Source organism: Lutjanus erythropterus, chromosome 17 (genome assembly GCF_056507025.1).
Source record: "Lutjanus erythropterus isolate fLutEry1 chromosome 17, fLutEry1.hap2, whole genome shotgun sequence".
Classification (NCBI taxonomy): Eukaryota; Metazoa; Chordata; class Actinopteri; order Lutjaniformes; family Lutjanidae; genus Lutjanus; species Lutjanus erythropterus.
This window is the reverse complement of record NC_139333.1, coordinates 15,923,999-15,935,680: the sequence shown is the minus strand read 5'-3', so window position 1 is coordinate 15,935,680 and position 11,682 is coordinate 15,923,999. Positions and strand designations below refer to the sequence as shown.

Sequence of the window (11,682 nt, the reverse complement as noted above, 5' to 3'; positions counted from 1 at the left end):
AATATGATTTCAGTATTAAACAGCTGTATTACAGCTGTACACGTCTTAATTATTAAGAACCAAAATTGGTTCACATTAGTGCTCCATTACAATGTAGCACTTCACTGCAGCCTTCAACAGAGGAAACAGAAAAGCACATCTGAAACATCAACAATAAAAGTGACATCCATGTACAGTAGCTAATCAGCAGTCAAAATCTACAAGTGTTTCCTCGAGCAGTGTACAGCCGGCGCGGGCCAACCTGCTGAGAGCAGCTGCCATGCTCACTGAAAGATATTCATTGATATCAGTTTCACTGCACAGTTTGAAATTCACAGCCTAAATGCTGTTTCAAAAGAACCATGTTAGCAGAGATTTCAAAGGAGACTGACGTCTAAATAATGCCACAGAGAATTACTTCACACAGGAATCGGTTTCAGCGTTTAGTCCCACAAGGTCTAAACTCAGTTTCAAACAGTTTCATTAGTATTGGTTTGAGCGGTCAGCTTCTGTGTCACATGGTCTAAATGCTGATTCAGGGGCATTTCCATCCCACCAATTAAAGATTTTGTCAGGGGGGGAAACACTGATACACGATTCTGCACCAAACGAGCCTGGAGGACAGCCAGAGAAATCAGCCTCAGGGCTGATTTATGGCCCACATTTCTTTTCTAACAAGACCAGATGGTAATAGCAGAGACCCAAAGCTGTTTACAATGTAAACCCAACGTATCACATTCATATTTGTTATCTGTGTGCGTGTGTGTGTGTGTGTACTCACGTGCATGCCTATGTCTATAAATTGGGTTCTGATTGCTTTCGCATTACTTATACAGTATACACTAAATACACACATAAATAGCTTTTATGATTTAGACTCAGTTCAGGTGACCTATAATTGTACTTCTTGCTACATTATTATAACTCACAAGTGTAAGTAAGTGTTCATACAGGGCTGTCACTGACTAAGAATTTTTTCATTCGAGTCAGATTTTACCTTTTCAATACAAATATCAGAGGATTTGTTCTTTTTTTCAGTTCAGTGCGCCACATTAACTTCCTTCCTCAGCCTACATGACTGTGTTTTACCAGCAAGACTCATATTATAATGCCTGTCTTCCTGATCTGTTACATGATGATGAAGGTTAATCTCGAATACTACTGAACCAATTAGCCATTTTTTTTGTGAACATCCATGACTTTATGCTGAAGGACCTCTATAGTTCAGAATTCTCGAAAACCTGTTTTTACGTCCCCATTCCAGCGACAACTGTGCAGCACTATGTTTTCAGGTCATCCGTTTTTTGTAAATGCAATATATCATGAATATCTTGAGGGAAATTCTTCAAACTCGACACAGATGATCAGGTAGGCTTGACGATAAAGTCATTTTGGTGGTCAAAGGTCACTGTGACCTCATGCCCTCGTGTCAGGAATGCTTGGAGAGAATTTCCTCAAACTTTTTACTTGTATGTGAAGGTTACGTTAATGTTGGCAGAACTTTGCAAATCTACAGTGATTGCATCTGGCAGTTTTGGATTGCAGTAGGTGCTTCAGCATTTGTTGCCTGCTGGGGATCCATACTATAATGAGTGCAATATTCTAGTACAGTTATAAAATCAGTGCACCACAGAGCTTCTCTTTCCAGGTTGCAGTGCTTCAGCCACCTGCCCTGCACCCTCAGCGCTCTTTCAGGCCCTAAATTAAGTGTTTATGTGAACAGTTACCATAGTTCCTGATTGTTGGAACAGTGGATAAATGAAGATGAAGATGAGTTTGAATGAAGCTGACAATGATGTTAAAATCAGAGCTTTGCACAGCTGTTTCTGGTTAAACAAAACATATCTTACTTGCCTGTCAGTGGCAAAAAAACAAGCACAAGCAAACAAGCAAGCTTCACGTGCCTTGGTGAGCTCTGATGAAGTGTCTGACCGCACATCACCTGCGCTCCGTTTCTATCACTCTTCTCCTCTTCCATCACAGATCGTTTTGTGGTTTGTGATGATTTAGAGATCCGGTTTGTAAAATTTACATCCTGTCATGCTGGTGTATTGCTCTGTATACCATAACACAGCTAAAAAATGAGAGCTGAAACTACCATCCACTTGTTTGATCTTCTCTCATCAGATAATGACCGACGCATGTGGATTTTTTATTCACCAGCTAATATAAAATATATGATTCCTGTTTTTTATATTTCCTCAGTGAAATATGATATGTAATGAACACTGACTGACATAGGAAAGGAAAAAATCTGCAACTGATGGCTCAAATATTCGAATTTCAGCCCTATACAAAACAAAGCAGCTGTGCACTCTCAAAAAGAACTTTGGTAAAAGTAGATTAAACTAAATCAAAAGAGCAGAATGGTTGGGTCATATTAACAGCACAATATGGTGCACAATATCACAATGTAATTTTCATTTCAGCAAGGCATCATTTAGTGAATCAATTCAAGAAGATAAAAAAACAAGGAATATAATAATGAAGTGAAAGAAAACATTTAATTCAAAAGTAGCTGGAAATCACAGGTTGAAAATCACTTCATCAAATTAATGACGCAACGAAGCACGAACAGTCACTGGTGACTCTCCTCGGTCCTCTTGCCACAGTTGGTGCAGCGACGCTGAATGTTTGCCATTACTCGCTCATCAGGTGTCACAATACTGAAATCCATCTTCTTCAACTGGGGCAGGGCAGAAATCACATGCCTCCTGACCACGCACAAACACACAACAAATGACCTTTAAGGCCAGGGGCTCCATCGACATTTTGTGTTTCGATATAATAAACGCAAATTTGTCGTTGTCAGAAAATGTCTTTCAGTCAATGCAAAAGTAGACCTTGTCTGTGGTTTCCTGGTGTTCCACATAAACGATAATATGAAATGAGAAGAAAATTAAAGACGAACACAGAAGAAATACAACCAATAAATCAAACCTTCAGTTTAGAAATCACTGGACTACTTACATGTAGCTGAAACTAGCTCCACCTTGACTAACTACAACAGTCACATTTTATGACACCGGCTGCAAATAAGAGCAAGTTACAGCCAAACATCTACCACACAGGCAGAATGTGTGCTTACATGAGTTTGGGAAGAAAATCTGTGTAAACTGAAAGAAACTGAAGTCTCCACCTGTAGCCTTTGTGGGTTTCTATGTTGTTCCCGTGCAGAGTGATGGTGTGTAGATACTGAAGCTTCCCAAGCTGGTCTACCTCTGACAGCTTCCAGATGGCGTTGCTATGGAGGTACAACACACGCAGTTCGGACAGCTCACACAAAACCTGGAACAAGCACACAGTTGTAAATTTAGTTGCAATCTCTTAATCACTTAAATCCAAAAATATTAATTATTTTCAGTATTTTACATCATATTTCATTTCCACCTCAACCAATTATAATAATAAATAAAATCCTGATTTTACATTGATACATGAGTAATAATAATCTAATGATATAATAGTGTACTTTCAGTGTCCTCTTAGCATAAATCACAATATCTTTGGCAGAAACAGCTATGAATCGGATGCAAACACACAAGAGAAGAAAGAGTCTCACCGGGTTTATGAGTTTGATTTTGTTGAAGGACAGGTCCAGCCAGCCGAGCTTTGACGGCTCGGCCAGAAAGTGGCTCACAACGTTATCGAGGCAGATGAGGTTAGGGAGGTTGTTGTAACTCAGGCGCAAGGCGCGGCTCAGGTACTTCCCCCGTGAGTTTTTGTTTAAAGGCCGCAAGCCACTTTGGGGTGCCACTGACATCGCATCTGAACCACACATAATAAGGTAATTGCAGTAAAAATCAAATACTGGCAATTGCATCTTGAACATATGCAGTTTATTTGAGGTGATGCAATCAGTATGTGCTTATTTCACATCACGAGCCGCTCCACAACACAGACATCAGGGATCAACTTGAGTTCATTACGACATTGTATCAAGGTTAGCCGATGACACCAGGTGGACAGTATAGTGTGTACATATAAACATGAAAGCTAGGTCTACAGGAAAAATGTAGAAATGTTATGGATACCACAATAAAGTTACTAAGCTCAGCCACACTGTAAAACATTAGAAGAATATGATACTACCTGAAATTCTGTTTAAGCCTTTAAATGATAAATCCACTGGAGGGCCGTACATGTTCGAGTCTGAGGGTCTTTACATGTCAGCAACAGCAAAGTGTCCTGATGACATTTTCACAGTTTCAAACATAAACATTTTATGGATTTAAAAAAACTTCCAATTTGATTCCAAACTGTTTCCAGGTAACTAGCAGCTGTCCCATTTATCTAATTTTAATAATGTCTTTACTTTCTTGCTTATTTTGAAACAACTAAACAGAACAGAGCAGGAGATTTTCTATTTTTATTAAAACGAGTTTGGTTCATGATTTATTGTCACATGTACATTTGCAGGTACTTTTATGGAATGATTTACAGATAATTTGAAGGCAAACTAAATGCTGTTTGAGATTTTCTGTGCTTCACCTGCCCAGCAGAATCCTACACAAACCTGAATGAATTTCCAGTGGAGAGCTACTAGTGTTGCTTCAGTGTTAAAGAGCTGATGCTGCCTAAGGCTTGTGTCCATATGATGTGTTTGTCTGGCAGGACGTGGGGGAGTGCTGGGATGAAGTGCTTGCGAGGCGAGAGAAAAAAGAAAAAAAAAAAAACGCTGCACAAGAGTTTTGTTTCCATGACAAAAACTTGAAAATTGCCATTTTCTGACATTTTGCTATTATCTTAACAAGGGTGCTGTGGCTGTGTAAAACACCAACCACTGACAAAGTGACTAAGTTTCTACTTTTAACTTGAGAAAATGTTAGCTTCACTTCATTTGGTGTTTGTGAGTGTACGAGCTTGGCCCCGCCCATGGTCAAACATGCTGAGGAGAAGACAGACAAGCTAGCATGACAATATGTCTGTTTCTTTTCTGTTGCTATTACATGTCCTAAAGCATGTCATGAGGATAGACAGACACAGCAAGAACCAAAAGCTCCATCTAATACATGATTGGTTGCCTGAAAAGAAATGACAGTGACAGTTCAGAGATTTTCAGCTGGAGGTGCTCCGAGGAACTGCACAAAAAAGTTGGAGCCCTCTGAAAAAAAGGGGCCCTGTGCTTTTGCATGCACTCTCTCCTCATCATTAACATTATATGGACACAGGGCCTAAGTTTGTATGATCATGACAACAGTTCATCAGCATGCATCATGCAACTGCACCTCCTCCACCACTCCTCTGTCCCAAGGCATCCCCCAGGGTTCAGTGCTTGGTCATCTCCTGATCATCCTCTACATCCTCCCCCACCTTGGTAACATCATACCTCGTCACGGTCTCCACTTCCACTGCTACACCACTGACTTACAGCTCTACACCTCCACCTAATCTGTCACCACAGCAACTCACTCCAGCCTGACCAACTGCCTCAAGCAGTTGCAAGCAAATTTCCTCAAACTCAACTGTGATAAATCAGACATGATCATTACTGGTCCAAAGTCCCTCACCGCTAGGAAAATATATATTTTAAAAGCTAAAATCCCCGGCTGTTAAACCCTGTTACAGGCCAGTCTCCTAGTGATTACATTTTTTATGAAATGTAGGTGACAAAATGTTACATTTTTCCATTTCACAGCAAAGTCTTGCAGGGTAGCTATTTCAGTTTTTAAAGTGGCAAAGAGTCCGCTTAGTGCTAAATCATAATTCTTATTTAGCTTTGATTTCAAAGGGCCATAGAGTTGATTATGTTATGGTTGAGACATTTGATAGAAAAATCAATAATGCACATTTTATAGTTATCTTTTCAGAAGATATCATCAGTTTTAGATTTTGAAGGCTTTTACCACATTTTTAAATTGTGAAAAAAAAAATCAGGAAAAAAGTGGAAAAAAAAATGGGTAGGACACGATTATTTACAATTCTCAAAAACGCATGATATATTTTATATATGCAGTTTTTGCAGTCTGATATTTTAATTTAGGTAAAGTTGTACAGTGTCTTTCAGTAACCTGAAAAGCACTATATAAATAAAATTATTATTATACTTAATATTATCATTATTGTTATTATATGTCAGCCTAAGTGACAGTCCAATACTCATAATGTAGTAATAAGAGTAGTAGTAATAACTACTTAGTTACTGCTCAGTAATGATGTGCCACTTTTTAATCACAATGCTTTGGTGTAATAAACCATAATACATTCCAGCTTTCTCATTAATTTGTTTCAAACTGCATAAACCCCAAGAATGATAATAATGGAGGTGCTCCAGTGCTTCACCCTTACTATCCAGAGTGAATTAGTTTTCACAGTAAAATTCCTCAGAAGGAATCATCAGAATATGCATTAGCCTGTTCACCCTGCTGCCATCTGGCAAGAGATACAGAAGTATCCGCTACCGTACCACCAGACCACAGAGTAGCTTCTTTCCTCAGGCTGTGAGACTAAAATTAACTCATCCTCCGCACTGCATTATAAATAATAGGCACTACAGTGCACACTTAATTGTAGAAGCCTGTGATGTCGACTAGAAAACAAATGAACCTTGAACCTTGAACATGAACCAGTAAAACCAGTGCCTGTGAGACATAAACCACATGCATAATGAATTAAGGTTGACAGTTTAAAATCAGTCCAAACTCACTTTGAACAAAAGTTAACAGAAAAGTACATGCTTGCAGTTTATACAAACGTGAAAATGCTTGCCACATTACAAATATGTAGGCCTACATTGCATGCATTAATAATCATACATACTTATGTGACTCACTCATGTGCAGTAAAAGTGTCATAACTTGGGTCAAAACAAAGACTCAATCTCGGAGACCTTCAGAGGAAGCAAGATTGGGATCAAAACCTAAAGTCTCTGTTGGCAGTCCAAAACAAACAAAGCAGGCAGAGAGATAGTGAAAATCCATAAACAAGGGAATAGCAAAGTCAAAAAAACTACAAGAGCAACACTTGGAAAAATGCTAGACGACAAAGAACACACAAAGCAGACAACCTGGCAAGGAGGCACGGAAAGAGGTGAGGTGAAAACAATCAGAAATCTAAAGGTCAGGAAAAGAACGATGATAGGAAGTTAAGAAAAGAAATGGACTGCTCAGGAACTGTAATTCCAGCTGAAATTGTGAAATGATAGCTCATTGGGTAGAACAAGCATAAGGCCCTTTAGTTCAAACCAGCCGACGATTCGAGGCCTTTCAGCATGTTCTTCTGAATCTGTATCATCCGTCACCTTTTCTATGTGCTGGGATAGGCTTCAGTGGCCCTGAATTGGACAAGCAGACTGAAGATAAATAAAAGAGTGGAAAAAACGCAACACAATATGAGTTTGAGAGGGCAAATGGAGGACGAGTTTAAAAAGAAGAGCTGAAAGAGGGAAGAGGTGATGATGGAAAATTACATCCATCAGCCCGAGTTTTTCTTAACCTTGTCGCTCAATCAAGATGTCTGTGTGTGTTTGTGTGTGTGTGTGTGTGTGTGTGTGTGTGTGTGTAGCTTCACTAATAGCACAATAGCATCTGATTGAAGGTGTAAGGGCAGTCCTTCAATAAGATGAAAAAACAGACAGACAGACAGGCATATGCGCAATGAGTCGAAGTCAAGGACAAAGACAGACGGGCTGGCTGGGAATCAGGGTGTTTGTACCCAATTTTGTAGGTGTCAGACTGTTTGAAGTCTGGGAAGGTATTTATGAGCTACTTGTTTAAGTCTCCTTACAGCTGATTTTCAAACTAAATGGCCCAAAGTTCGTGAATCTAGAACTAGAAACTGCATATTAACTTAAAGGAATAGCTCAGATTTTTTGAAGCGGGTTTGTAAAATGTACAGTATTTATCAATAGTAAGTGTATTATCTATAGTACATGGTGGTCGACATGCCCCCAGAAGCAGCATGAGTAGGGAGTGGGAAGCTAAGGAACCTACCACTGTGGACAGGGTCAGAAGCAAAACATCATTTAGCCATCTAAGAAAAGTCAGACATAAAAAAAATAAATAAATAATATCAGTTTAAGTCAGTGGTTCCCAACCGGCCAATTGACATCAACAATCCATTATTTATGACAGCCTCATCAGTGCAATAGACAACAGAGGTGACAACACATCAATAATACTCACATTTTACAAAAAAGAACAGGAAAATAAAAGCAGGACAGCCGACATAAGTTATTTGGACAGGATTTGCGATTCGGAGCAAGCGCTTGTAATTCTGGACTGTCACAAATTTTTCAGGACATCTGGTCACCCTAACCTCATACTGCCCCACTTGAAAAAACCCCAACTATCCCTCAGGTAACTCAGGAGAAGATGCTTTCACTGCTGCGTGTCTTCTTCTTGGCTGAATCTCTTAACATCATAAATGAGGGAACAGGGTCATTTTAGTTGAATAAAATATCAAACAGGAGTTCCAGACCAGTATCCTTCAAAATGCAGGCTTACATCCAGACCAGATGGGTAGCACTCTTTCCTCCCTCCCTCATCTACTTGCCCTTGAGTGATGTGCTTAACCCCTATTTACTAAAGTGAGTCTGTTCAGCAGCAAACAGTAAGAAACTGAAGTTACCGAGCTGCTCAAAGGTGTGAATGTGTAGTTTATAAACTGCAACACAAAAGAACTTTAAAGGGATCACACACTGTTTTACTACAGTACTGAATATGCATGGTGGTACAGTGAGACTAGAGGATGTGCTGTAGGCTATGAGATAATCACCATATAAATTAGTAAAAAAAAAAAAAAAACACCCAAGAGCAAAATCAGTCAGGCATAGTGGGGGAACCAGCCAGGTTGGGGATGGGTAGAACCGTCAAAAAACTTCTTTGTTTGTTTGTTTGTTTAAAAATTGCACACATACTTGACACACAGTCTGTATGAGCTTGGTCTGTGACGATGATACAACGCTGGTATTTCTCTCTATTTTCAATATTAACTCTTTCAGGCCCTTTCAGGAGTCCTGACAATGTGGATTAACCACACTGACAAATATTTTATCATTTATTTTTGTGCTTATTATTAAAATAATAATAATAATAAAAGGACAGTTCACCACAAAGTCAAAATTACACACACACACACACACACACACACACACACACACACACACACACACACAAAGTTTGGAAAACTCAACACCAGTATCTATTTTCCAGACATAATGACCCACTTACTCAAGATTATCCACAGACCTTCTGTGAGCAGCTTCATGTAAAAACTACTCACTACTAATTTCTTTCTACTGGAAAGAAAGTAGTTCCAGTAGACTGTACTGCAGAAAGAAAGTAGTTCCTACATGAAACTGCTCAAAACAAGGTCTGTGGATCATCTTGAGTAACCAGGTCATGATTTCTGGAAAGAGACATCCCTGTTGAGTTTTTTAAATTGCGTTTTTGTTTGTTTGTTTGTTTGTTTGTTTGTTTTGGTGCTTTGAGCCCCACAAGTTGACTTCTAGTTTCATTATGTTGGAGAGAAGGCAGACATCTCTGCTACCAGTATCACCAAAACTCTGCCACTCACACCTAAACTATCTAGACGTATAAAAGCACTACAGGATGGAGAAAAATGCATGGTTTTGATTTTTGATGTATGACAACTATATGTTTAGTAGAAGCTTGAAGTCATATGTCATCCTCCAATCTTGCGCACTGTCATGCCTCTGACTTCACTTTGCCAATGGGCAGCCAGAAGCACACTGCAAGCAAAGCGTGAGAGGACAGTGTTGACTTAACCTGCACCCCCATTTTCTGTTTGAGAATGAAACATTCAAACATCAGTTGACACTGGCTGGAGTGGGACTTTAACCAGCAGTTACAATTTGTAGTTCAGTAAAACACACAGACTCACACACACAGAGTGGTAAATCTATACATTAGAGACAATTCTCAGTTGCACAGAAGTGATATTCATGAGTGTGTGTGGGTTTATATTCAACACCCGCATCTGTGATGCTGCTATTTAAATAGACCGTGTGTTTACCTGTGTAGTGAGTCATCAACTGGCGCACGGTGGATACAGAGCAGCCAGAAAGGTTGGCACAAGAAGCACGCACAGCTGTTGTGTTTACTGTTGCTGGTTGACATGTAAACCAACACGAAGCAGCTGGATTTCAGTGATGCCCCCCCCCCCCCCCCCCCGTCCCCCAAAGTGCTTATGAACACCTCTGCTTGGGAGCCAGAAGTCGTTCAGTCGAGGTTAAACATTCAGGATTCTGTGAGAAATTAGACACACAATATAAACACAACATACTGAGAAATATTCTAAATTTGGATACTGATGGTCTCAAAACCAACCTCAAAAGGTCGATGAAATATGGGAACCTGACCATAATCATTCAGCTTCCATGTTGATATACTGCAGAAATGATTCATTTAAAAACACTGGCACTTAATATCATCTGCGGTTCTGCATAATTGCCCATTATCAATATTGTTTTTCTTTTTCTTTTTTGTGAACACAGGAAGTGTGGAGTTGGGGCAGCCTTCAGCAACTGCATTCTTGGCATTCATTTCTCTTTGCACTTGCATTTGTGATAATAGTTGGGCTGTGCACAAAGGCACAAGATGAGCACTTCAAACTGCACTGTGGCATGTGATCTGCATAAACACAACCACAGCTGTGTCACACCAACTTTCATGGTTCAAGAGCATTTGTTAGCAGCCACAAAATAACCAAACAGACACAAGCACCCAAAACGGCATTACAGCTGCATTTGCATTTTAGTCTATGACTGCAAAAATCTCTAGAAATGTTTTCCCAAAGTTTCTTGGTCAACACATTTGAGTATATTTTCATATTTTAAAATGTAATGATATCAACTGTGTATGTCTGCCTCTGTCTTTCCCACGTGTGAACCAAACATAATGTCACCGATGACACATTAACAAAGGAAGTGAATCTACTTAACACCAGCAGCTAGAACCCAAAGTCTGCCAGCTAAGCTAGTTCCACCAGGACTGCTAACACTGCAACGCCAACAAAGGAGCAGCTGACCTTCCTCTTCCTCCAACCGAACTAAACACAGCAAAGACGGACTTTCCCTTCAACATCGGATTACTCTTTTTTCAAGCTTGGCTGTCCCTTCGCTTAACGGACCACCAGCTTACAAGCACCTCAAAGCGATCACTCTCTCCTTATTAAGGACTGGTAACATACTAGGCAAAACATAGTCACTTTGGAAATGTACTTATTGTTGTTGCTTGAAGTATTGTTACAGTAAATTATTACTGATAGCTAAAATTAAAAAAGCCCTATAACTTTGGTGCCCCAGAATGAAGCGCAACATTTTATGGAGCCCCCTCTGTGAGGTACCATAAAGCACAATATTTATTTGAGTGAGGCACAACACATGTCAAGTGGTGAAGTGGAGCAATTTCAACAATGTCATGTATCGTCGGTCTGTGTTGTGCAATGCATTGCTTGGATTATTTTTGAAGTGCTGGATTTTCCTAACAATGGCTTAATTCCATGACTTCTTCCTTTTCACTGAGGACATTTTTACAGTCATGCACCCAAACCTGTTGCATTCAGTGTAGGAGAAAACAGCAACTGCAGCCACCGCTACAGTAGAAGTATTTTCCATTTCAGAAAAGTGAGTCACGTCCTTAACTTAGAGTGTCTCCTAAACTGTCGGAGGAGAAAATGAAACGTCTTCCATTTCTGCATGGATTTCTCTCTGTTTATTTGCTGTTTGTGTAAATTGGTAGA

At 39.7% G+C, this 11,682-nt stretch overlaps 1 protein-coding gene across 1 annotated transcript; it reads right to left on the bottom strand.

The window, feature by feature from the left end:
- Positions 1 to 2,557: 2,557 nt before the first annotated feature.
- LOC146312020 (leucine-rich repeat-containing protein 51-like) lies at positions 2,558 to 4,123 on the bottom strand. The gene is made up of 4 exons (XM_084741367.1): positions 4,072 to 4,123; positions 3,542 to 3,747; positions 3,119 to 3,267; positions 2,558 to 2,693 (listed from the first exon to the last, which is right to left on the bottom strand). Exons 1-4 carry the CDS (start codon positions 4,121 to 4,123, stop codon positions 2,558 to 2,560), a joined length of 543 nt encoding a protein of 180 aa, XP_084597493.1.
- Between the last annotated feature and the right edge of the window lie 7,559 nt (positions 4,124 to 11,682).